Here is a 27,669-nt window from a genome sequence, read left to right on the forward strand (position 1 = left end):
CCAGTGAAAATGGCAGTAGGAGCACATCATCCCTGTCTGGTTATGCACAGACAGTGCTGATTCCTTAGTGACATCAACAGTCACCTCAGAGCTCAAAGAACTGGAAGTCATCCAGGATCCCAAGAACTTGGTGGTAATTAAAGAGATCAGAAAGATTCTGCAAGGGAGAAACAACAACTTCACACTCCCGGCAGATGGAGTAAAGCAGGAAAGGACTATTCGAGACTTTAGCACCATTTCAGGCTCCCTAAGGGGACAAGGCAGGAGAATGGGGTTAAGAGGGATAACCAATCAGCCATGATGGAATGGCAGAGCAAACTTGATGGACCAAATGGCCTAATTATGTTTCTAGGTCTTACAGTCTAAGGGCAGCTGTTGACTACCCGATTGATTTATAGGCTTCTAATCCCACATCATCAAATTGCTGAATGAACAGAATTCCATTCACCATCCAGCTTGCTCTTGACTTGACTCTGATTGTCCTGGAACATGGAAGTTCACTAGAACTTACTAGCAAAATCTCTGACAAGCTACCAGGGTGATGACCATTGCACTGCAGTTGTGTGTGGAGATAGCCACACAGTTCACATGAAAGACCAGGCGGCCACACAAACATCTGCTGTCAGGTTGAGCTGGGAGGTTTGTAGAAGTGGTGTGCAAGAACTGTGGTTGTTTGTTACTTGCTACATAACTGTGGCATCATGGGCAACAGGAGGAGATGTTGGAGCAGAAGTGGCTCCAGCAACAAGGTACATTATCTCCTGGATAACCTCTTCAGTGCTTGTATGTGTCAACATTAGTAACCCAATAACCTGCTATTCTCAGAGATGGTGTTTGCTGGAGCTAGATTGAGACATCTTCAGGAAAGCTGGGCTTTTAGTGTGAGGGGAGAGCACAAAAGACGAAAGCAGTTACAAAATTTGTAAGGTACAACATGTGGGGATTGAGGGGGTGGGCGGAAAAGACACAGAATGGAGAAACCGTTTGCACTTGCCATGTTAGCAGAAGGCACTGTGCCTTTAAGTGTGGTCGCTGAAGCCCGATTTCCAGCCTCCACAGGCATTCGGCCAAAACAATGTGCTGGCTCTACGCCCAACTCATGACAGTGAGCCGTAAACAGCCGCTTAGCGGGGGTGCGCAAGAGAAAAGGATCTGCATTTTGTATCTTTCAATCTTCGTAGTTATAACGTACTCTCCAGCTCTATTCACAGAGATGTCAAAACCTATACACAAATCTGCCACAAATAGTATTGTAAATAAACAGGCAAGTGGTTAGAAATGCCCAGCGTGAAATAAAAGTGAGGCAAGACACTGGAGATAACCCTTCAACACTTCTATGAAAATATATAGCCTACCAGATCTTTTACACTGATAGTGTAAATGAGGCTTCTGTTTAACATTTTATGGGTCAAATACACTCATTGCAACTCAGATGGGCATCTTGCTTGGCCTGGTTCTGTGCTGGATTACTATGACTATCTGAAAAATGAGCACATTAAAGCAGTATCTCACCCGATCCCTGCTCATCTGGAGGATCAACGTCAATTTTAGTGCTCACTCTACTGGTGAGAAGATCTGATCTGGAGTAATTCAAACTTGGAGGAAAGAGCAACACGAACAAAATGCTGGAGGAACTCAACAGATCAGGCAGCATCTATGGAAATGAACAGATAGTTTTGAAGTTTCAGGCTGAGAACTTTCTTCACGACAGAGAAGGAAGGGGGAAGATATCAGAGTAAAAAGGTGGGGGTGGCAGGGAAAGGAAGCTAGCTGGAAGGTGATAGATGAAGCCAGATGGTAGGAAAGGTCAGGGGGTAGAAAAGAAATCTGATAGGAGAGGAGAGTGGACCACAGGAGAAAGGGGAGGAGGAGGAGATCCAGGAGGAAGTAACAGGCAGATAGGAGGAGGCAAAATGTCAAAGTGGAAAATAGAGGAAGGGGAGAGAATTTTTTTTTAAACTGGAAGGAGAAATTGATATTCATGCCATCGGGTTGGGGGCTACCCGGATGGAATACGAGGTGTTTCTCCTCCACCGAGGGTGGCCTCACCTTGGCATAGCTGGTGGCCATGGACCAACATGTCAGAACAGGAATGGGAATTACAACATTTGTCCGCTGGGAAGCCCCACTTGTGGCGGATGGTGTGGAGGTGCTCGACGAAGCAGAGTGCTGTTTGCAGGTGTGTTTCAGGTCTTAAGCCCAGCAGAGCAACTCATGTCTAGATTACAGAACATGTAGGGAGAAAGAAACATATCAATTGAAATTGTGTTTATCAACTGAAATTTTATTTAAGCAAAAAGGAAATACAAAAGGTACATTTTGTACTACTGAGTAACAAAAAGAAACGTCATTTCTTATATTTTTATAAATGTAGTTTCCAGCTTTGATCTTCAGAACAAAGATGCTTTGCATAAAATAAGTGGTTTTACAGGAGGTGATTTCACTAACAAATTCTCTAGTTACAATCATGCAAAACCTATTACTTTGATTGGCACATACTTTAATTTTGAAATCAGTAATTCCTCAATTCACAACCTATCAGTACCAGAATTTAGAATTCGCAAACAAGATACCACACTTGGCATTTAATTGTGCCTCTGCTTAAGACATCAACTTCTTCTTGCAGTCCACTGAGCAGAACAACATTGCCTCCACTGGCATGAACTTCTGGCCAATCAGGCACTTGCCACAGCAGGAGCACAGGAAGCACTCGGAGGTGGCATGCCAGTTGTGGTTTCCATATGTAACACGCTGAGCCTCTGGATCAATGACATTATGACAGGCTTGGCACACCTAAAGGAAAAGATTGACGCAAATAATGAAATAGTCACTGCACAGCTTATTGTCTTCATTCTGAAGATTCGATACGTGGCATTTAGTAGCATGCAGCTGTTTTTATTAAAAAAGATATTTACTTCTCATCTGCATTCTCACAGATTCTTCCCCTTTGCCATCCAATTTCTGAATGGACATTGAACCCACAAACGAACATTACCTCACTACTTTTTTAAAATTTCTATTTTTGCACTACGTATTTTCCCAGGTGTTCATTTCAAGGTTGTGGCCACAGAGCAATGGCATTCAAAAATTGAGTATTACAGATAATCAGAGCTGGTACCCGTTACAAATTTAGGACAAGTAAGGAAGTGCCATTGTTTAACACTGGGTCAATTCCATCCCATGCTTTGGCCTTTTGCACTAGTTTTCTTTCTACGCAATATTTAACTGCAAAGAATGATCCCGCACACCTTCCAGATAATGTCTGACCACTATATCTTTACACTTCCTCCAGGCAAATGGGACTAGCTTAGATGCGAATCTTGGTCCAGCTGGACTGAACAGCCTATTCCCCTGTTGTGCATCTCTATGTACCTACACGGAACAGATCATTATACCAGATTTATGATAAAACACTAAAATAATGTTGTCTTTTTTAAAAACAATCTTTTCCATGTACTGAAAAATCCAACCTGAACTTATCTAATGTTTATACTTGATAGTAGGTTAGCAGGGTGGAGATCCTTCTCTACCAAAGGAAGCGCATGGCACTCCTTCCCTCCGTTATCCTGCAGATCACTCTTGGGCAAGGTCTAGCACCTACTTACCCCCTGATCAGGGTCACTTGAAGCCATGGGAGCAGGTGGTGAATGGTTGTATGAGCAGTTGGGTGCATATCACAAGTCCTGGTTATGCAACCACTGATGCCAAACAATATCTGATAACGACTGAGGTCATCTGTCTTGTAAAGACACTGCCCAGAAGGCAGCAATGGCAAACCACTTCTATAGAAAAATTTACAAAAGGACAATCATGGTCAAGACCATGATCACCCATATCATGATACTTAATCATCATCAGGTGCCATGCCCAGTTTGAGCTTTGACTGCCATGGCCCACACACTCCTGTTTTGGGTCAAGTGGATCAATTCATTGGTATTCATTTACAGTTCTCTGGCTGCTGTCTCCATCATCATTTGTCTTCCTCCTCCTATCTTCCCTTCAATCTTTCCCATAATTACTGTGCATTCTAACTTCGCTTTCCTAATCACACATCCAATGAAGTTACGTTGCCGTTTCATGATCTCATACATTATTTCTCTTTTTGTGTTTGTTCTGTTCATGAATCCTTGTTAGATATTCATAATACTTAATAGTACTTTTAATTATGCATTATATCCTACATAAGAATTGCAGTTAATTAGGTAAGGTATCAGAGGGGACACAAAGAATATCTTTTTTTTAAAAAACATGCAATCATTAAGATATAAACTGCTGTCTAATATGACTTATTAAAAAAAATCAACTTTTATGAAGTAAAAGACTGGGAAATAACCGTTGAAGAGAACCAACTCGACAGCCCTTTGGAGAGCTGAATCATTGGTCCAAATTGTTGACTCCTTTGCTAGTTGATGACAGTGCATCATTTAACTGAAGTGAAGTTAACTGAAAAGCTTTCATTTCTCAAGAGCAGGATCAACCTTCAATAAGATGCAACTTTCTGATGAGATACATTACCACAGCATGAAACTTCACATAGCAAGGTCTGCAGACAGGTTTCTCGTTCACCATCACATAGATTTCTCCGGCGAGAACAGAGTCACATTCAAAACAGCAGAAGTGCTTCAAGTGCCAGTTCTGCCCTTCAGCCTGGGTATACTCATTGCTGAATATCAGCTGGGGAACAAGAAAGATAGCAATAACAAGAGCAGTGAATTCAACTCATTGTGATTAACTAAGGAGTTATTACAAAGAACAGAATTACCGCACTACAAGTTCTAGAATAAAAAAAACTCTAATTTGATTAATTCATAATCTTTAGTGTGCCAGTGTAATAGGCATTGTTTCCATCTTTTTACTTTTAGACCAAAACAACCATTATTAAAAACCAAATAAGACAGAATATTGTTGGAAATGGGAAGGTGTCTACTGAAACAAAAAAGTTTGCAAATTAAATCCTAATGCACTGTAGGAATCACAGTAACAGGGATTGGCCTTGATGACCGGATGCCTGTGTCCATTATTCTGTCAACACAGGTACAAAAATTTGACACTGCTTTATTGAGCCACGGAAAGCCAGTGGAGTACATCCAGCTTCAAGAGGTTTGGTTCTCAGATTTTGATGGGTATTATTACTAAACAGAATTGAACCACTTTGCTGTCTGTATTGACTGGATTTGGAGCATTTTCTGAAAATGGACTATGGCACCTATTGTTTTGGTGAAAGAGTTTGCATTCTGGTCAAGCACAATTAAGTTAATCATTAGTCACAGGCCTTCAAGTTGAACTTAATGGTATTGATCGACTATAATGATTTACAACAAGTTTAGGAGTCTCACAACAAGAATAAAGTAGAATTGTGAGCAAGATAAACAGATTCTATCCTCATTTTAAAAATTATATTCCATGAAAATTTTTTTAAATGGAACTCCAGATCTCCCAGCTTTTAATTTCAAGTTAGTGATGTGGCAGGTTTGAGTGGTACATGGTAAAGTGCAAATCAGTGAGCCAAAAAGCTTCAAAACTAGGTCATCAGACCAATGGGCAGATGAAAAGAACATGCACTACAGTGCCACCTACAGTCCAAGGCTAGAACTGAACCACCAGAAGAAAATGGGAAAAAAAAAGATTCTTAGGTTTTTAAATCTGAAAATTTGAGGTGTTACAGAAAACACCAAGCCATGAATCTGCATCTCCTGTGGCACTGCAGTCTTCAAGAAGAATAAGACAGTAGTAGGAGGGGCAAAGCACTTTTAGGGAAGGTTGTCTGGAAAAAATATTTGTAAGTGTAGTTTTTATATTTACATTGCAGATCTGTGTAAATAAATCTCTCTAAATAATAGAGCAACTAGTTACATTTACTGGTCACCTGACTGGTCTCTTTCATAGGATCAGGTAAAATTTATTTGCCAAATACACACTCTTTTATTGTTAAGTGTTCCGTTTAAGCATTCAATAAAAAAAATCTTTAATCTATTGAATTTGGCCATTATATTTGTCTACAATTTTGTTCATAAACACATAAATAAAATAGTATTGTGCTTTCAGGTTTAAAATATTAATAACATTTAAGGAAAATAAAATTACAAATTAATTGAATTTCTTCCTCTTCAACCAAATCTATGGATAACTTTCATTCTAACTATGGCCAGTGTAAAGGTAGGAAATTCGATTAATGTAGAGTATACTTAATGTGCACACCACCATACATTCTTCTTTCATGATTACCTCAGCAATAAAGTTAACATATGCATACTTGCTTTAGATGTTTTAGACTTTTTCCAAAAAAAAAACAATTGAACTCAGATTATAACAATGGCTTCCCTGTGGATTTTGACTATGAGTAATTTTCCACTGATAAGAGTTTAGGAAAGGTCAAGTCTTGCAATCAACAGGTTCTTGCACGCTATGTGAGTAGCCAGTCATTCAAGGGACCGATACATGGGGGAGCTACAGCTTGCTATCTGATTTCACCAGAGGGCCATAATCACAAGTACCTGTCCAAGAACTCTGATAACTGATGAAGTAGGCAGTTAAAATGCTTTCTGTAGCAAAACTCAATTATTCCCCCCCAAAAGAAAATATGCAAGTAATCCTACTTCAAATCCCTTTTTAGTAAAAAAATGCATAATAGTAGAAAATTGAATTATGTAATCCAAGCTACTTTCATAAATAGGAAATCCATCACAATTTCAACTTTTGACTTCCCACTTTTGAATAGACTGTATAGCTCAATATTTTCCATTTAGCTCTGGCAAGGCACTTTTCCTCACATGTGGACGACTCTCTAGTCTGCAAAAAACTCAATTTAAAGACATTATTTCTTTGCAAGGCTATTTGAAGCAAGTAGAAGTCACTTAACAGACCTTGTTTACTGAAGTTCTAACTGTACAGTTGATCTCTGGTCTCCTACCTGGACAGGTGACCTGTGGGTTAAGGAGCCACCTACGTGATCTGTTCATGTTGGAGTGCGTCTTAACATTTTGCATTCCATTTTAAAGTTCAAAAAGGGTTAAAGTAGTATATTGGCAGTTATGTATATTGAGTTTCGCTGCAGAATATCATTTGTGAAAGCCACCAAATTTATCCATTAAATGGGCAGACTATTAGCAAGTTTTGGTTAAGGCACCAAAGTGAAATACAACACCTTCCTATTGTGTTGTAACAAATGAGAAATAGCACAGTTTCATATTCTGTGGAAACTGGCCCTCTCCCTGCTCACTTATTTACTTATGTAAAGACACATTCTGTGGCTACAGCCTAACGTGCAATCTGACGTGTTCAAGTTCAAATGATCATGAGGTAAACTATATATAGTGCACACTCAGCTATATGGCAACTCAGAGCAGAAATTTTACACATACTCAATTGAAAAATCACAACCAAAATTTGACACTAGCTATTTTTCCCTCAGTTTCTATAAGTAAAAAAGTAAATAAAATGCACAAGAAAAACAAAATTTGGTTTGTTTTATGGAAAATTGTGAAACTCAAAAGCTTTTTCCCTAGGAACACAACTTCCCCATTATTCAGGGTAAGGACGGTTGGAGGTGTATCGGACAATAAGGAGTTAAGTTTGATCCACACAGAACCTCCCTCCCACCCACCCCCGATACTGTACACAAAGTTAAATTCTTATGAACAGAGAACAAGGATCACTTGAAGAAACGGCTCGTCAAAAGGGGCAAGAGATATGTTCTTAAAAACCCAGCAAGTTTCCCCATAGGAGTTTTCAATAACCTGTAGCATATTTTAAACTTCTAAGATCCTTAACTTTTGATTTGTTACCCTTTCAGAAGTGGAGCAAACTTGAGCAAAAGATAAACAAATAGTTTCATTGTATGTAGAATTTCTGATTTAAAAAAAACATCAATACCTCCCCAGCAACACATTGTTGAGTTTCTGTCACCTCAGTTGCAGCTAGAGTGAATATCTCAGGCATTTTAAGGTTTTATTGCAGGGTTCCATATACACTTATGACCTTCATCCTTTTAAAAATGAACTGCTTTTGAGAAGAATTTAGAAAGTTTACAGCACTGCATTGGCATACAAATTAATTTTGCTGCAAAATTTCTAAGTGGCAATCTAATTCACAACTGTCCTGCGTTTCTAAATTTGAAGAGTAAGATTATAGCTAGAGGCAGCTATTTCACATCTTGTGTCAAGAGACGGACTGGATCTTATTGACTGCTAGAAGAATGACAAAAGTAAAAGGAACTCAAAAAAAATTCTATCTTCATATGGATTCTTACTGCTCTTAAAAAGTCTAAATAATTCAGTGGATTTCTCTGATACAAAATATAGTGAGGGTATATTGAAGTTGCACATTTTCATCTGCTTTTCCAAAGACCATTTATTTTCCTACCTCGTCACAGCCAGCACAACGTGGTTTTTCGGTGTCACAGTAGTGACGGCCACAGTACAGTTTGCCCTTCTTCCAAAAATAGATCATATCCACGAGAAGTTCGCTGCAGACACAGCATACAAAGCAAGCAGGATGCCACAGCTTGTCATAGCCAGCCCGCTCTGCATACACAGCTGGGTCACCCTTCTTCATGTTCAGCTTGCAACGGAAGCATGCCTGGAATAAGGACGAAAAGTCTGCAATTCAATAACCAGAGTCCAGAAAATGGCTAGATCTGCTACAGTGCAGAAATAAAATTAAGGATTTCAGATACAAAACTCAGGTGTGATAGGGCTCCTTAATTTATCAAATTCCAGATATAGACATCTACAAGCATGAATGCACAATTAAAAAAAAATGTAACATACAAAATGCTGGAGGAACTCAGCAGATCAGGTTGCATCTATGGAGATGAATAAACAGTCAACATTTTGAGCAAAAACCCTTCTTCAGGTCTCAGCAGTTCAGGCAATATTTGTGGAAAAAAAGATTTCAGTTTAGGTCAAAATGCTTCTTTGGCATGCTATTGAATCACAAGGAGAGACCATGGGGAAAACTAACTAGCAATGACTAATTTGATCTTTACCAGCCATAAATTTGAACAGAAATTAATGGAGAAAGATTAAAAGTTATCAAAGGAACGATTCAACCCAAACTGTGAACTTGTTTCTCTTTCCACAGAAATGCAAGAGATCCTGCAGATGCTGGAAATCAAGAGCAACAGAGAGAAAATGCTTTAGGAACTCAGCAGGCCAGGCCGCATCTATGGAGAGGAATAAACAGATGACGTTTTGGGCCAAAACCCATTCATTTGGCCTACAATTTTCTACAGTCTTTAAACAGAGCAACAACATTGGCTATACTTCAGTCTACTGGTCTGTGGATAAAGAGGATATAAAGTTCTATTACGCCCCCAGAAATCTCCTTTCTTGCCCCTCCCAGCCACCTGCGATAGACCTCATCAGGCCCTTCTATGCCTGTGAAGATTACCCTGCTGATATCATTTATTGAAAATGGGTTATGAATCAGCTATAATCTTAATATCATTAGAAAAATTAGAATTTTATCTGCTTTTATAGTCAAACACAGAACCAATCTGTATTGCAGAGTGTCAAACCTAGTCTTAACAATCCACAGCATATCAAGCCAACTATCTTTAAAAGGTGAGTCAAACAAAAATGAAGTGGTTTAGTAAATGCGTCACTAAATGTTCCATTTTAACAAAGAAACCAAAATATTTTCCCAGGTGTTTATAGGGAAAGAATAATGAAGTGGAAAGCATGAAGATCAAATACTAAAATACAGTAAATAATTTGAATGTATCATAAAATGGGCCAATCCACAGACTTTTTGCTATAAACAGAATATTGTTATAAATTCAATGCAAAAGGTTTTAATAAATATTAGAAGCAATCTTACAAGAAAGCATTATTCACATAAACAATTGAAGCCTCATTAAACCAGAATAACATTAAAAGCAAGAGATGTGGCTCCCTAACCAGTAATTCATGGTGTACTTCCACAAAAATTGTGTTGACCTTGGAGGGAACAATTTGTCAGGTATCTCACTTGTTTGAAGAATGGCTCATTCTGATGAAATAATTGTGGTTTGTGAAAATGGAATTGTTCGTGTTCTACTTCTTTATGAACTTCATAAACTAGTTCAGCAGAAATCAATAAATCTGGATCCATTATCTAGCATAAAAACTTTCACTACATCCACACCTTAAAGCTGAAGGAAAATCACAACAGATGTTGAAACAAAGCAACCTATTAATTCTGGAAGAGCTCTCTAGCAGGCTAATGATGAATTTGTTTTCCCAAGTTGAAAGGCTAACTGCAAAGAAAATAATGGAAACAATGTCATGCATCCAAATCCCAAAGAACATGGATCCTGTTTAAAAGATGAGGTCAGTTTCCACTAAAACTTTGACCCGATCACATGAAGATAAAATCAGTTAAATTCAAAAACCAATATTTAAAGAAACATTGCTGCTATTAATCTTCATACTTTTAAGTTGTTCACGTACACTATTTTGCTAGATTTGCATGAATTGTAGTTGAAAATATTGAATCCGAGTGAAAATAAATTCAGGGAACGTATAGCTAAAATTACAAAGGGTGTGAATAGAAATTTGCTTGGACCTTTGGACCTTCATATTTTACTCACCAATTCCTACTTATCATGAAATGGAATGGATTGATTCATCAGAAAGAGAGTGACGCTCTCCCTCTGCTGTCCAGTGGTTGTAAATACTACTGACTGAGATAGGAAATGCAGCACTAAGTTTGTTCAGACATTCAGAATACAGGTAAAGAAATGGCTTCAGGTAAAGACCAAGTTAGCTGAATCAACAGCAGAATACGGCACAAAAATATCAGAAGATTAAAATTATTTTTTTTAAACTCTTGTTTTGCACGAGTTGTTTACACTATTGGTCAAGTAATTAAAATACCAGAAAAGTGCCCTTTTCAAAAAAAAAAAGCACATTTGAGCATCCTGTAGAGCCATAGAAAAGTACAGCACAGAAAGAGGCTCTTCAGCCCATCTAATCCACACCAAACCATTTAAACTGCCTAGACCCATCGACCTGCACCCGGGCCATAGCCCTCCATACCCGTCATCCATATACCTATCCAAACTTCTCTCAAACGTTGAAAACAAGCTCGCATGCATCACTTGCGCTGGCAGTTCATTCCACACTCACGGTCCTCTGAGTGAAGAAGCTTCCCCTCATGTTCCCCTTATACTCTTCATCTTTATTAACCCATGACCTCTAGTTGGAGTGCCATCCAACCGCAGTGGAAAAAGCCCGGGTGTATTTCTCCTACCTATTGTTTCCACCGGCCCCCTTCCTCTCTATTTTGTATACCTCTATCAAATCTCCCCTCAAATCTTCTACATATCAGGGAACAAATATAGTCAACAGAAATTGCCAAGTGCATCCGTTAATATTGCCACTTGTTCATTGATCCATCTATTTCTCAATTAGTGAGATGTGCAAGTGATTAGGTGTTGTCGAACTTCTGCCCTGCAACTGATGGGACCTGTAAGGATTACTTGGCATCCAAGACTCAATTTATACTTGTACCCACAACTTCAACATTGCAAAGGGATGGAAGTGTTTTGCAGAATTGATAAGTGGGCAAAATTTCATTGCAAACCACATAAGGAGATATCAGAGTAGCTGTGCAAAAAAAATTGATTCAAGCAGCGTTTAAGTAGCAGCTAAGGGAAAAAAGATTGGCTTAAGAGACCGGAGTAACTAAAATTGGCACTGCTCAAGAGCGCAGCATCGTAGCACAGGTGACTTAGAGGGGCTGTGCAGCTGGAGAGAAGTTGCAGAAAAGTGTGATCAGTCAGGGCGTGAAAGGGTATGGGGAGAAGGGGAGAAATGGATTAGCCATCATGAAATGGCGGAGAGAATGAACCGAATAGCCTAATTCTGCTCCCATCTTGTAGTCTTTTTTGATATTCATTTTTTGTAGTTGCTTAAAAGATATGTGCATTAATAGCATTTTAATTCTCAAAGGACTCAATGCAAGTTTTAAAAAAAAAAAAAAAAAAGAGCATTCTTAACAGACCATGAGAACTGACCGTTACTTAGTTAGTTGTGCATTGTACTGTGGAGAGGGCTAGCGGAGAATTGGGCAAACGTCTTGACAGAAAGAGCTGGTTATTTCAGGCCCTGCTAAAAATGGGCATGGTAAGAACGTTTTCTGCATCTGGCAACACTTCATCACTTCAGCAACTCAAAAATGCTTTACTGGATCCAAATCAAACTGGAACTCCCAAGAGGCTGAGAGTGTATTTTCCAACATAAAATCCTGGGACTAGCTGTTCTACCATACAAAGGTACACAGAGTAAACTGGATTCATGGAACGCTGTGTGGACTGGCTTTCTCATGGCCATAAACGAGTTGCAGATGCATTACCAAACACTTTGGTTGTGTTTTACATGGTGGTGGTTTGGATCTGTCTACCTTGGGCTGATGTATCTGAACATGGAAGAGCCTAATGCAGTTTACAAATCAAATCGCGTTGCATACAAAAAAAAGTTGCCATGCATTTGAATTCTCAGCACAGGTGTTTTTATGTAGCTACTCATCTAAGGCAGTGACAATGTGGAGGTACGTCTCCATCAAAGGAGGTTTAGGCACTCCTCCCCTCCACTAGCCTACAGGGAAAGCTGTAGCATCTGCTTTGCACCCAGATCAGGGTCATGTGAAGCCATGAGAACAGGTGGTAGATGGTCCATGAAACCCTAAGACATAGGAGCAGAATTAGGGGATTCAGCACATTGAGTCTGCTCCGCCATTCCATCGTGGCTGATCCCGGATTGTACTCAACCCCATGCACCTGCCTTCTCGCCATCTTTTGATGCCCTGACCGATCGGGAAATTGGTCATATGAACAGTTGGTGCATATTACAAGTCCTGGTTATGTGACCACTGACACTCCAGCAGACAATCTCTCAGAGTATTGATAATGGCTGGGGTCACCCATCTTGTAAAGTCACTGCTCAGAAGGTGCCAATGGCAAACCACTTCTGTAGAAAAATTTGCCAAGTACAATTGTGGTTATGGAGAGACCATGGTTGCCTATGTCACATGACACATAACAAATGAACTAATCAAAGACAGGAGAGAGACGGTACAAAGTTAAAAGCAGAGTAGTACATGTATGCTTCATTTTATCATGTTAGCTAATACATTCTGTTCATTTCAAGAGTCTTCCATGCGATTCAGGTTTATAAACACACTGCTTCTTCAGTGCAATTATTCTCCTCCCAACATTCAGAATTAAGCAATATGTACAAGGACAAGAGGGGATTAATTTCTTTCAATCGTTGAGCCAACACAATATAGTGAAAACAAGCGGATGGTTCCTTCAGGTCTTAAGTACTTGGACAAAAAGATTTAAGGCATATTTGGAAATGTTCATTCAAACCATTTTCAGTTTTAAATGTTTATCACTGGAGGGATAAAATGACTCATCAAGGTATTGGACTCATAAGCTGTATCCTGTTATTTTTTTTCCCTGAAAAATAAGAGTGTTGAAAATGCCAGACCAGATTACGTCAGTAAATGTAGATTACAGAGAGCTATTTGGAATCAGGAATACAAGGGAACTGAATTTGTTCAATGGTGTAAAACTGGAGATGAGAGTTCAACGGCTCAGAAATATGTGGAAGGTTCAAGTACATATGCCTTTTGTGGAAAGCTATCACTGACAAAGTTGAGAAAAGAGCAACCATTTTCATCACAAACTGATGGCAAAAAGACAAGAAAACCCACTGCTAAGCAACATTTTGCTCTTTTTTTTAAAAAAAAAATCCTCTAGGCAAGAAATAAACAAACATTTTATAAAAATTCCTTCATTCCCCAAAGCACTTATCTCATTCATGGATATCGTCCATAGCAATTCTTTTGTGATCTATTGTTCGGTTAATGCTTATACTTAAATCATAACACAAATCAAGATATCAGCCATCACTTTTGATACAATTTTCAATGAAAGTAAAATAGAAATGGAGAAAGGAAATCCCACATTTAAACTTTTAATTAAGGGTAGGAATTGATCCTTTCTTATTAATGATCTATCTGCAACATGATAGCCTATGTTCTATGAAATTTAGTGCCTGGACTTAACATTAAAACCAAATTTCCAAACTGGAGTTCAACATGCACATTAGGCCCCTAGGGGACACTTTTCTACTCCTGAAGTGTGAGAGCCAAGTAGTTAACCTGGAAAAGCAACTTCCCCCACGCAGTTATTCCGAATTTTTTTTTGCTATACAGAAAGGTTATTTATCTACAGCATACAAATTCAATATTTTTGTTCCACATTCCATTGAATTGGCTTGGAATCAAACTTTACAAACTATAAAGCAAGATTTATTCAAACTGTTTTACTTCTATAATTGGAGATCTAAAATAAAATTAAATGCTTAGTGTTTAAAGTCCCTTCAATCCTCCATTTTATTTTTCAAAAGCTTACTTCAGTTAGGGCAAGAAAATAGTTGAGAGAGTGGAAGATTGGAGAAAACCTAGCAAGTGAGACACTTTGCATCCAGTTTTCAAGTGTTAATCTATCTCTAAACATTAGGTAGTAAACAAGCACAGACTTGTAGATAAGCATCACCGTCTGTCATTTTTTATTAAGGCATGAACATGCAACAGCGAATCACTGAACACTCAAAATTTGAGCTTGAGCTTTTGCTGATTTGAAACGTTACTTAAGCTCTGGGACTTAAAGGTAATTGCAGGCTTGGGGGTTCCTGGTCTTCTCCCTAGTTGCAGCCACAAAGATCCTGAATACAATACTCGACTAGTGGACGTAGAACATTAGTCCACAGTTTTGTGCCAGACTTCTCATCTCCTCAAAACTAATCAAAAAGCTCCAAAACTTTGGCCTCAATACCTCCTTGTGCAACTGAATCCTGGATTTCCTCACTTGTCAGAACAGGTACACCACAAGGCTGTGTGCTTAGCCCCCTGCTCTACTTGCTTTAGTATTTATGACTGTATGGCTAATTACAGCTCCAATACCATATTTAAGTTTGCTGACGACACTACTGTCGTTGGCTGAATCAAAGATGATGACGAATCAGCACATGGGAGGGAGACTGAAAATCTGGCTGAGCGCTGCCACATCAACAACCTCTTACTCAATGTCAGCAAGAACTTATCACCGGCTTCCCTCTTACAAATTTCCTCCAATTGCCCTAAAATGATGCTCCCTCGTGCTAGTCATTTCCACCCTGGAAATAGACGACCTGGTTTACAGGCTACACACCAGATTAAGGAAGTAAAGCCTTGCACTAACTGAAGCACGAGTCTGTAAGATCAAAGGAGACTTGGCCTGTAGGGTCACAGAAGTTAATAAAATCCACATTTCCTATTTGAGCTTCATCAACCCTCCCAGGACCTAACTCTGGATTGATGACTCCAATGTTGCATTGCCTTGAAGGACCTAGTTTAATCTGTCTACATAGGGAAATATTAAACAGTGAGATGGTCTGCAAGCAACCAACGGACTTATCTGAACACACTGATATCACCAGCCCATTAGCTGATCCTGAAAATTGTCCCAATTATCCTCTCATCCCTCAATCAGGCTCTTCACCAGCCTCAACTCCAGAACACAATCGTGTAGGCTGTGCAACTCAGCTCCTGCCCTCAGTGATCAACCTTGTCCAGGACAGACATCCAAAGTATTCCGGTATGTGACAATTCTATGTCTCTATACTATAATAGTTATCTCCCTCATTTGAAGAATTTGTGCTGTTTTGGCTCCCTGCAAGTGGGCCACCCAAAATGACAACCTTCAATGGGAGGCCGACGTGAGTAGATATACACAGAAGTGTATTTCCTTCCCATTCCCAGGCTGGTAAGAACTTCCCTCTTTATGTTGAAGAGTTACCTTTGGTAATCCCCTCCTAGTTAGTGAGGAGGTAGGGGAAGCAGAACATGAAACAGCAAGGTTCAGAAAGTACCTAAACAAGTGCCCAGCCAGTGTTCTATGGACCCCTCAATACTTTCAAGGATTGAGCAAAATAATGAGAGAAAGACTATTTCATCATATCTCTGGACAAGCACTGCAAACAGTTAAATACTTAGAGTACACTAATTATTAAGGAAACACAGAAATGGAAATCACAGTAAGGATTTTGTGTGTAAATTTTAAGGATGGACACTAGATTCATGGTAGTGCTGTATTGTCTAGTCTTAGGAATCATATTACTCATATGTTCTTCTCCCTGAGATTGTTATCTTTTGAAACAAATGCCAGGGTTACTTCCATGACATGGATCCACAGGCAAAGTTCATTAATTCTTCTGTCAGAGGAGGAAAAACTCCAGTTTTTAGCAGATTCCAAATCTACGTACCAATTGTACGAAACAATGGCATCATGCCTTGGGAGAGACAACCCAGGTGTCAAGTTGAGATGAAGGTAAATAAACTCATATTTGGTCTTTGTTGGAGTAGCAGTTGTAGTTTAAGATCATTGCTCTACCACAACAACTATATATTTAATGGGGATCATCAAGATGTTATTTTGCTCAAGGCAACAGGGAAACCAAGGTAAAACCAAATCAACTTTGCAAACTATTATGTGAATGGTATTGGAGCAGATCAATTTATACCAACACCTAAAATATAAACTATAGTGCTTCCTTTAAATTGTTAATATTTTCAGAATATGCTACAATCCTGAAAAAAAATGAACCAATTAAAACCTTGTACTTCAAACATATCCAACATGGCAGCACGCAGAGACGCAGCGGCTTCCTTGACTCCCAATAATGGCACTAGTTTTAAATTCCTGTATCTCGAGTTTCATTCAGAAAGCAATATCTTTGTGAAGCAGTTAAAAAGAGCGATACATATTTTATAGTGTAAAGATATTCATTTTTGCATAATTAGTTGTAGCTAATTAACAGTCATAAACTAGAGATGCTATTGATAATTACAAACAAAAAACAGAACTTGTTTTGAATGCTTATCTTTTAATTATTGCTCAAGAATAAAATTAAATAATAAAAATGCCTATCAATAACATTAAGCTCCACCCCCCCCCGATACTTACATACTTATCGTCAGGCTGCGCAGCCACTGATCCCACTGCAGCAGTTGTACTTCGCACACCAGTATCACCTTTGCTTTGTTCTTTAGATTGCGCTTCTATTTCATCAGGGAGTTTGACATCACCAACCCCAAGCGCCTCGTTCTTGTATTTCTTCACAAACTGCTCCATCTGTTTCACCTCATTAACAGACAACTCGTGGCACTTTGCAGGATCTTGATCGTGAGCAGGCAACTGCTTAGCCAACTGCTTCTTGCGATACTGTGCTCCTTCCGAGCCAGCCACTGGCTGTTTCTCTTTTGGTAGCAACTCCATATAGCGCACAGCCTTCAAAGGAAGAAATTAGCTGAATTAAAGCTTTCCAAGTTTGTGAGTCAGGCAAGATAACTTTTTTCCCTTATTTGCCTCTGAGGAAACACACAGAAGATCCAACAGCTGTACAAAGACAAACGAGTTTCCCCAACTGGTTATTCTCCCTGTCCTCATCACACCTACAGTTTTAACTGAGGATTTTCCAGTTCCAGATACAGCAACAAGATAAATGTGTAGCTGTTACGATGCAAGTACATCTGGAATGGCGAAATGCCAAAATATTCAGGTTTTCCATAAAAAGTATTGGGACACATTGTTCTGATGTTTGGATCTTTTCCTGCATTTTTTAATCTAATTTTTTTTCTTTTTTTAAAGTGTGCTCTGATCATCTCAATTCATAAAGGAAGTTAACAAAATATTGATTAAAAAAAAACATCGGAATTTAAAATCTGATGATTTTTTTTAATCCAGATCAGATTTAGAATAGAGACCAATTTGCAATGGTGCTTTTTGAGTTAGTCACACATCTGAAAAGTATTTATATCTACTCACCAATGCTTGATTTTGGACAGGTGGGGCCCACTCATATGTAACAGTGTTAAAGGATACATCCCTCTTGGCTGCTACTGGATTAGTAAGAGTCACCATGTTGCGCTTGTAGACAGGCACACCATCCGTTTTAAGTTTTGCAATAAGACCAGTGTATTTTGTATCTTCAAAAAGTTTTCCCACTTTCTTGTCTTCTTCATTAGTGATAACAACATCATGCTCTTCCTGACCACACTTACAATTACGACAGATCTTCCTGTGAATTTAGAGACATCATAAAGCATAGAGATTGCAGATTCTATTTATTCTGAAGTACAGTTGCAATCGCAGTGAATTAATCTTGCAAATATTTAATGAAAAAGCATATTGAGCATATAATAGACAAAGAACAGGAATTCTGCAGATGCTGGAAATTCAAGCAACACACATCAAAGTTGCTGGTGAACGCAGCAGGCCAGGCAGCATCTGTAGGAAGAGGTGCAGTCGACGTTTCAGGCCGAGACCCTTCGTCAGGACTAACTGAAGGAAGAGTGAGTAAGGGATTTGAAAGTTGGAGGGGGAGGGGGAGGAGATCCAAAATGATAGGAGAAGACAGGAGGGGGAGGGATGGAGCCAAGAGCTGGACAGGTGATTGGCAAAAGGGGATACGAGAGGATCAAGGGAAGAAAGACAGGGGGGGGGGGGGGGAGGGCCAGAGGATGGGTAAGAGGTATATTCAGAGGGACAGAGGGAGAAAAAGGAGAGTGAGAGAAAGAATGTGTGCATAAAAATAAGTAACAGATGGGGTACGAGGGGGAGGTGGGGCCTAGCGGAAGTTAGAGAAGTTGATGTTCATGCCATCAGGTTGGAGGCTACCCAGACGGAATATAAGGTGTTGTTCCTCCAACCTGAGTGTGGCTTCATCTTTACAGTAGAGGAGGCCGTGGATAGACATGTCAGAATGGGAATGGGATGTGGAATTAAAATGTGTGGCCACTGGAAGATCCTGCTTTCTCTGGCGGACAGAGCGTAGATGTTCAGCAATGCGGTCTCCCAGTCTGTGTCGGGTCTCACCAATATATAAAAGGCCACATTGGGAGCACCAGACGCAGTATATCACCCCAGTCGACTCACAGGTGAAGTGTTGCCTCACCTGGAAGGACTGTTTGGGGCCCTGAATGGTGGTAAGGGAGGAAGTGTAAGGGCATGTGTAGCACTTGTTCCGCTTACACGGATAAGTGCCAGGAGGGAGATCAGTGGGGATGGATGGGGGGGACAAATGGACAAGGGAGTTGTGTAGGGAGCGATCCCTGCGGAATGCAGAGAGAGGGGGGAGGGAAAGATGTGCTTAGTGGTGGGATCCCGTTGGAGGTGGCGGAAGTTACGGAGAATAATATGTTGGACCCAGAGGCTGGTGGGGTGGTAGGTGAGGACTAGGGGAACCCTATTCCTAGTGGGGTGGCGGGAGGATGGAGTGAGAGCAGATGTACGTGAAATGGGGGAGATGCGTTTAAGAGCAGAGTTGATGGTGGAGGAAGGGAAGCCCCTTTCTTTAAAAAATGAAGACATCTCCCTCGTCCTAGAATGAAAAGCCTCATCCTGAGAGCAGATGCGGCGGATACGGAGGAATTGCGAGAAGGGGATGGCGTTTTTGCAAGAGACAGGGTGAGAAGAGGAATAGTCCAGATAGCTGTGAGAGTCAGTAGGCTTATAGTAGACATCAGTGGATAAGCTGTCTCCAGAGACAGAGACAGAAAGATCTAGAAAGGGGAGGGAGGTGTCGGAAATGGACCAGGTAAACTTGAGGGCAGGGTGAAAGTTGGAGGCAAAGTTAATAAAGTCAACGAGTTCTGCATGCGTGCAGGAAGCAGCACCAATGCAGTCGTCGATTTAGCAAAGGAAAAGTGGGGGACAGATACCAGAACAGGCACGGAACATAGATTGTTCCACAAACCCAACAAAAAGGCAGGCATAGCTAGGACCCATACGGGTGCCCATAGCTACACCTTCAGTTTGGAGGAAGTGGGAGGAGCCAAAGGAGAAATTATTAAGAGTAAGGACTAATTCCGCTAGACGGAGCAGAGTGGTGGTAGAGGGGAACTGATTAGGTCTGGAATCCAAAAAGAAGTGTAGAGCTTTGAGACCTTCCTGATGGGGGATGGAAGCATATAAGGACTGGACATCCATGGTGAAAATAAAGCGGTGAGGGCCAGGGAACTTAAAATCATCGAAAAGTTTAAGAGCGTGAGAAGTGTCATGAACATAGGTTGGAAGGGATTGAACATATTTTTATGCACACATTCTTTCTCTCACTCTCCTTTTTCTCCCTCTGTCCCTCTGAATATACCTCTTGCCCATCCTCTGGGTCCCCCCCCCACTTGTCTTTCTTCCCGGAATCCTGTCCCATGATCCTCTCGTATCCCCTTTTGCCAATCACCTGTCCAGCTCTTGGCTCCATCCCTCCCCCTCCTGTCTTCTCCTATCATTTTGGATCTCCCCCTCCCCCTTTCAAATCCCTTACTCACTCTTCCTTCAGTTAGTCCTGACGAAGGGTCTCAGCCTGAAACATTGACTGCACCTCTTCCTAGAGATGCTGCCTGGCCTGCTGCGTTCACCAGCAACTTTGATGTGTGTTAATAGACAAAGAAGCAGCTTCATATTGAGCACAGAAAGTTGTTCATCTTCCCCAAGCTTCACATTGATATCCTCATATTTCCTAGTCATCAGTGACAAAGCAAAAACCACACATCGTTCTTGTTTCTTCAGAGAAGCAATGACATTACAAAAAGGAAAAAGATCTAAAATTAATAAAAGGTAAATAAAATTCAATCAGGAAAAATCACAAAATAAAACAAAATGGGAGAGCTACAGATATTAAACAACTTTTTTAAATACACAAATTATCTTTATTACAAATTCAGCGAAATGAACAGCGATGGACTGAATGTTGAGAATTGAACACACATCCACCACTATCTCTGGCAGTTCATCAATAAGGGCTCATCCAGGATTTGAACCCGGATCTCTCACACACGATGCAAGAAATCATACCCCTTGACCAACGAGCCACCTTGTGCAGGATTCCCTAAAGGTTAATTTGCAGGTTGAATCTGTGGTGAGGAAGGTAAATGCAATGTTAGCGCTCATTTCAAGAGGACTAGAATATAAAAACAAGGATGTAATTTGAAACTTTATAAAGCACTGAGGAGGCCTCACTTGGAGTACTGTAGTACTGTGAACAGGTTTGGGCCCCTCATCGTAGAAAAGATGTGTTGAAACTGAACAGAGTTCAAAGCAGGATAATGAAAATGATTTCAGGATTGAATATGAAGAGTGTTTGATGGCTCTGGGCCTGTATTCAATAGAATTCAAAAGAATGAGGCGTGATCTCATCGAAAAGTATCGAATAGTGAAAAGCCTTCATAGAGAGGATGCAGAGACGATGTTTCCTATGGTGGGAGAGCCAAACCAGACAACACAGCCTCAGAATAGAGGGGGTCATTTTAGAACAGAGATGAGGAGGAATTATTTTAGCTAGAGTGGTGAAACTGTGGAATGCTTTGCCACAGTCAGTTGTGGAGACCAAGTCTTTATGTATATTTATGTACGGGGTCTTTCTTTTGTTACATTTAAAATGGCGATTTTGTTATGTTAATCTGTGGAATGCGGCTTTGTTGTGTTTTAACGCTGCAGAGAGTTTGCGCTAATAGTTTGTTTTACTTTACATGAGATAACCAGATTCTATTAGCCAATGGATGGTTATGTATCGTTTTGTTTTCGGATGCCATGCTGTATGATATGACTGTGGACTGAGTTTTGGCGGAGAGTCGGAGGAGAGACAAGGAGGACGGCAGACGTGCGGAGAGGCTCCGGTCGATCACTTCGGGTGGTCCCGAGCCGTGGGTCGACGGAATTCGGGTGGTCGTCTGACGTCGAACTTGAGCTCCAACGGTAGCGCGCGAAGAACTTGGACTTTGATAAGTGTTGGCGCTTTTTTTTTTCCCCCATTACTTTCCTCTCTGTATCAAATGTATATTAACGCCCTAGAATTAGTAATATCTATAAAGTGTATGTGTTAAAATTTACTGGGTGTGCTGGCTGACGATTGATGTTTGTGATTGATTCGGGCGACGATTGACCCTGAGGGGAGTGTTGAAGCAGGTGCTGGGCGGGATTTCCCCTAGACATTCACGAGCCAATATAACGGAACGTTACATTTAAGGCAGAGGTTGATAGATTATTAATTGGTCTGGGCATGAAGGGATATGGAGAGAAGGTAAGAGATTAGGGCTAAGAGGAAAATTGGATCGGCCATGTTGAAATGGTGGAGCAGACTTGAAGGGCCAAATGGCCTAATTCTGCTCCTATACCTTATGGACTTAACACAAAAGTGATGAAACAAAGTTAAAAGTTCACAATACAGGCATTAAATGAAAAACACAATCTGCAAAGTTATGAAAACACAAGTTTAAGAATTGCAAAAAGTTAATATTAAACATATTATGGGCCGGTAAGTTTGACGTCGGTAGTAGGTAAATTATTGGACGGAGCACCGAGAGATAGGATCTACAAGTATTTGGATAGACAGGGACTTATTAGGGAGAGTCAACATGGCTTTGCGTGTGGTAGGTCATGTTTAACCAATCTATTAGAGTTTTTCGAGGAAGTTACCAGGAAAGTGGATGAAGGGAAGGCAGTGGATGTTGTCTGCATGGACTTCAGTAAGACCTTTGACAAGGTCCCGCATGGGAGGTTAGTTAGGAAGATTCAGTCGCTAGGTATACATGGAGAGGTAGTAAATTGGATTATACATTGACTCAATGGAAGAAGCCAGATAGTGGTAGTGGAGGATTGCTTCTCTGAGTGGAGGCCTGTGACTAGTGGTGTGCCACAGGGATCAGTACTGGGTCCATTGCTATTTGTCATCTATATCAATGATCTGGATGATAATGTGGTAAATTGGCTCAGCAAATTTGCTGATGACACAAAGATTGGAAGTGTAGTGGACAGTGAGGAAGATTTTCAAAGCTTGCAGAGGGATTTGGACCAGCTGGAATAATGGGCTGAAAAATGGCAGATGGAGTTTAATACAGACAAGTGTGAGGTATTGCACTTTGGAAGGACAAACGAAGGTAGAACATACAAGTTAAATGGTAGGGCACTGAGGAGTGCAGTAGAACAGAGGGATCTGGGAATACAGAAAAAAAATTCCATGAAAGTGGCGTCACAGATAGATAGGGTTGTAGAGAGAGCTTTTGGTACATTGGCCTTTATAAATCAAAGTATTGAGTATAAGAGTTGGAATGTTATGGTGAGGTTTTTATAAGGTATTGGTGAGGCTGAATTTGGAGTGTTGTGTAGCTTTGGTCACCAAATTACAGGAAGGATATCAATAAGGTTGAAAGAGAGCAGAGAAGGTTTTCAAGGATGTTGCCGGGACTTGAGAAACTGAGTTACAGAGAAAGGTTGAATAGATTAGGACTTTATTCCCTGGAGCATAGAAGAATGAGGGGAGATTTGATAGAGGTATATAAAATTATGATGGGTATAGATAGAGTGAATGCAAGCAGGCTTTTTCCACTGAGGCTAGGGGAGAAAAAAAACCAGAAGACATGGGTTAAAGGTGAAGGGGGAAAAGTTTGAAGGGAACATGGGGGGGGGGGCTTCTTCACACAGAGTGGTGGGAGTGTGGAATGAGCTGCCAGATGAAGTGGTAAATGCGGTCTCACTTTTAACATTTAAGAAAAACTTGGACAGGTATATGGATGAGAGGTGTATGGAGGGATATGGTTCAGGTGCAGGTAGTGGGACTAGGCAGAAAAATAGTTCGGCACAGCCAAGGGCCAAAAGGCCTGTTTCTGTGCTGTAATGTTCTATGGTTCTATGCACAAAAGTTGTATAATGCTGTACTCTTATCTGTACAGTAACTAACTTTTAGTTCTGATTGAATAAATCTGCCATTGTAACCATGAGGTACTTATAAGTGAGGTCTAGCCTCTACATTTGGGCTGGCTGTTGGTGTAGTAGCATCAGCACTGGACTTTGAGGCAAATGGTCATGAGTTCAAGTCCAGCCAGGTCTCAACCTGGGCAACAGTAGGATCTGTGCAGAAGGAAGGCCAAGCAATCTACTTCTGTATTTTGCCACAAAAACCTATGAACAACTCCACTATCCATAGGGTTGCCATGAGTCAATGATGACTTGATGGCACTCAACAACAGCCTCCATATCAGTTTATGCTCAGGTGTCTGAAACACCTTCAAAAGCCGACTTTTAAATTCTATATGCAACCAAGCTTTTGTTTACATTTGGGAATCAGGAATCAGCAAGTTGCAGGAGATTCACAACTAGTGCCTTTGTAGTGTACGGAATTATGACTGACGAAAGGGATAAGTTATCAGTTTGATACCAGCAGATTCTTTGCTGTCCAAAAGGAGTTATGAAATGCTTCATGCAACAAGGCAATAATTAATAAAATCATAATTCTTCTTTGACCCATTTTCTTGATAGTACTGTGTAATAACTTGACTTTTGGAATACCACTATTCAACAGTGTTATTTAATGTGAAGAACAATGAGACTGTGGATCAGTGTCATTAGATTCCATTTGTTTCACTGGACCATTCATAAGCTATTGCCCAGATCAAACATGAGTCAGATTTTAACACTAACAGAAACTGCCATACGTCTTCCTGGGATATATTAACTCAACTTCAGACATATGTATGCATAAATAGTTTATAATGTGCCACCCACATTTCAGTGACAGAACACAGCCTCCAGGGATTTCCCACTTATGGATACAAGACTAACAAAAGGCCTGGAAGAAGTTTGCTTCATTACTTTAATAAATTATACGCAGGTCCAGCACTGGCTGACTGGCAGTGTGGGTAGTACAGATCCACAGTTCACTGAACACGAAAGTACAAAGAACAGCTGCAAGGAATTCAGTTCAATTGTGCACAATTCAGTCAAATCAAAACCATCAGAAAGTTTTGGCCGTCAATACAGAACAAAGCTTCAATGTCTTCACTACTGGCAAGAACAAGAAGCATATGTATTGACAAGGCTGGCCTTGGAAATCTTTCAAGATACACCAGCCTCCTAACTTGGTGCTCCACAGAGCAAAAAAAAAAAAGAAAATATACAAGCCACAGAAAACTAAAAGCAACTCAACAGCACTTATGAACCTTAACTGAACGCCCTGAAGAACTGGAACAGCCATCCCGAGCTGTGAATTTGAAAGAAGCAGCAGCGGAGACTGGAGAGAATAACAAGATAAAGACCATCAGTGCAATGGGGTGAAGACCAGAGAGGAAAATGAGAATAAGTAAATTGATGGAAAGCAAAGGGATGAAAGAAGTTGAAACAGCCAAGGGTAATCTGGGAACAGCATCAGAAGCAGCAGCTTGGCAATTGGTTGACATTTTGTTCAGTTATCCTTTAAACTAGAGTGGTTTAAACAGTGCAACACACATCAAAGTTGCTGGTGAGCGCAGCAGGCCAGGCAGCATTTCTAGGAAGAGGTACAGTCGATGTTTCGGGCCGAGACCCTTCATCAGGAATTCAGTCTCAGCCTGAAACGTCGACTGTACCTCTTCCTAGAGATGCTGCCTGGCCTGCTGCGTTCACCAGCAACTTTGATGTGTGTTGCTTGAATTTCCAGCATCTGCAGAATTCCTCATGTTTGTGTGGTTTAAACAGTGTTATATTTATTCCAGAAGGAAATATGCTTTAAACAAACATTTTAAAGATTCTTAAAATTCTATTAATCATGAGATGCCTAAAGAGTTCAAAGTTTAATTTATTCCTATTCTGTACCACTTAAACTACACTGACTTGTACACTAACTACACTCCAGATATTTAATAAATTACTTAAATTAATTCTAATAGCAAAATATTGTGTAAATGTAAAGAAAAAACACTGGAAATAATCTACAGTGCAGAGAAACAGTGCAGGTCAATGAACTTCCAGTTCAAGTGATGAAAAGTGAACAAGTGATGAATTGCCAACTGGTTCTCTTTGCAAACGCTACCTGACTTGCTGAGTAGGCAATCATTTTTGTTGTTTTTTTTTTAAATTCAGATCTCCAGAGCTTCAATTTTGTGCTGTTAAGTAGCAGTTCAAAAAATTTTCTTCAGCAAACTCAATGCAGAAATTTCATGAAACTTGCGCAAAGATTGTGAGCAAGTTTTTGTCTTTGAGGCCAATGGGAAATTTACTACTGTACTTCAAAGGTTACTTTTTCCTTGCCAATGTTTTGCTTAAATGTTCACAATCTAATAATGGAAAATAAATCTCAGCCATTTTAATGCGTGCTCAGCTCTCTTCAACTGATTTTCCCTCTTGTAGTACGTAATTTACAGTTCATAAGTTCTACTTGAACTGCTTTTCATTGATAGCAACTTTATTTTTTTTTTTGAAAAAAGCAAAGCTTCGTTCAGCTGTCAGAATACAACCTGAAGCTAGTGACAATGCCTAATAGTAACAGTGACATTTCAATACCCTCTCCAGCAATGGAAAAGCAAGTTGTTGTGGTTTAAATTAGAGCAATACTGTATTAGACATTTTTATTGTGACTGAAGAGACCTTGAATGGCTGCATGTTTCACTAAGCATACACCAGCCTGCAGGGAAAGATGAAAATATGGGTGACATGGCACAATAGCGTAGTGGCAAAGCTAACGATTTACAGTGCCAGCTGTAAGATGGGGGATCAATTCCCGCCCTGTCTAGAACAAACTTGTACATTTCCCTGTGATCATGTGGGTTTCCTCTGCACGTTCTGGCTTCCGGCCATATTCCAAAGACGTACAATTTAGGTTTGATAAATTGTGGGGATGATAAGTTTAAAAGAGCACAGAGAAAATTTACAAAGATGTTGCTGGGACTTGAGGACCCAAGTTTTAAGGAAAGCTTTAATAGATTCGGATTTATGTGCAGATTGATGGGACCAGGGAAGTTAAATGGTTCAAGATGGACGAGATGGGACAAAGGGCCTGCTTCTGTGCTGTACTTCTCTATAACTCTGACTCAAATAAAGGGATCAGGAGATGAGTCCTTGAAAGAGAGTCCATAGGTTGTGGAAATAGTTCAGTGATTGGCAAGTGAAGTTATCCCCATTGGTTTAAGAATCTGATGGATGAGGGGTAATAACTGTTCCTGAACATAATGGTGTGAGTCCTGAGGCTCCTGTACCTTTTTCCTGATGGCAGCAGCAAGAAGCGAGCATGGTCTGGGTGATGGATGCTGCTGTCCTGCAACAGTGCTCTGTTTAGATGTGCTCAGTAATGGGGAGAGCTTTACCCATGACGGACTGGGCTGTATCCTCTACTTTTTGTAGTATTTTCCATTTCAGGGCATTAGTGTTTCCATACCAGGCCATGGTGCAGCCAGTTAATCTTTCCACTACATCTGTAAAGTTTATCAAAGCTTCAGACTTCACACCAAATCTTCACAAACTTCTGCGTAGAGGAACTGCCATACTTTCTTCAGGGTTGCACCTACATGCTGGGCCCAGGCCAGATCCTCTGAAATGACAACACTGAGGAATTTAAAGTTGCTGACCCTCTCCTCCTCTGATGAGGATTGGCTCAAGGACCTCTAGTTCCCTCCTCCTGAAGCCAATAATCAGCTCCTTGGGCTTGCAGACACTGAGCGAGTGTTTTTCTGGCAACACTCAGCCAGGATTTTCAATCTCCCTTCTACGTACATGCTGAACAGTTACCACCTTTGATTTAGCTACTGGCAGTGGTGTTGTCAGCAAACTGAAATATGGCACCAGAGTTTGCTTAGCTTCACAGTGAGGTTATAATGTGAGTAGAACAGGGTGCTAAG

The 27,669-nt window shown here is 40.4% G+C and overlaps 1 protein-coding gene across 1 annotated transcript in view; it reads right to left on the reverse strand.

Annotated features, from left to right (window-relative positions):
- Window positions 1-2,263: 2,263 nt before the first annotated feature.
- The window catches only part of tes (testis derived transcript (3 LIM domains)), a 42,990-nt gene continuing 17,584 nt past the window's right edge, over window positions 2,264-27,669 (reverse strand). The window contains exons 3-7 of the mRNA XM_072267603.1: window positions 17,855-18,107; window positions 16,994-17,317; window positions 8,362-8,577; window positions 4,516-4,674; window positions 2,264-2,793 (exon numbers count right to left, since the gene is read on the reverse strand). Of these exons, the coding sequence (XP_072123704.1) occupies window positions 2,602-2,793; window positions 4,516-4,674; window positions 8,362-8,577; window positions 16,994-17,317; window positions 17,855-18,107 (1,144 nt within the window). The 3' untranslated portion in view covers window positions 2,264-2,601. The remainder of the gene's footprint in view (window positions 2,794-4,515; window positions 4,675-8,361; window positions 8,578-16,993; window positions 17,318-17,854; window positions 18,108-27,669) is intronic.

Source organism: Mobula birostris, chromosome 9, assembly GCF_030028105.1.
Source record: "Mobula birostris isolate sMobBir1 chromosome 9, sMobBir1.hap1, whole genome shotgun sequence".
NCBI classification, from domain to species: domain Eukaryota; kingdom Metazoa; phylum Chordata; class Chondrichthyes; order Myliobatiformes; family Myliobatidae; genus Mobula; species Mobula birostris.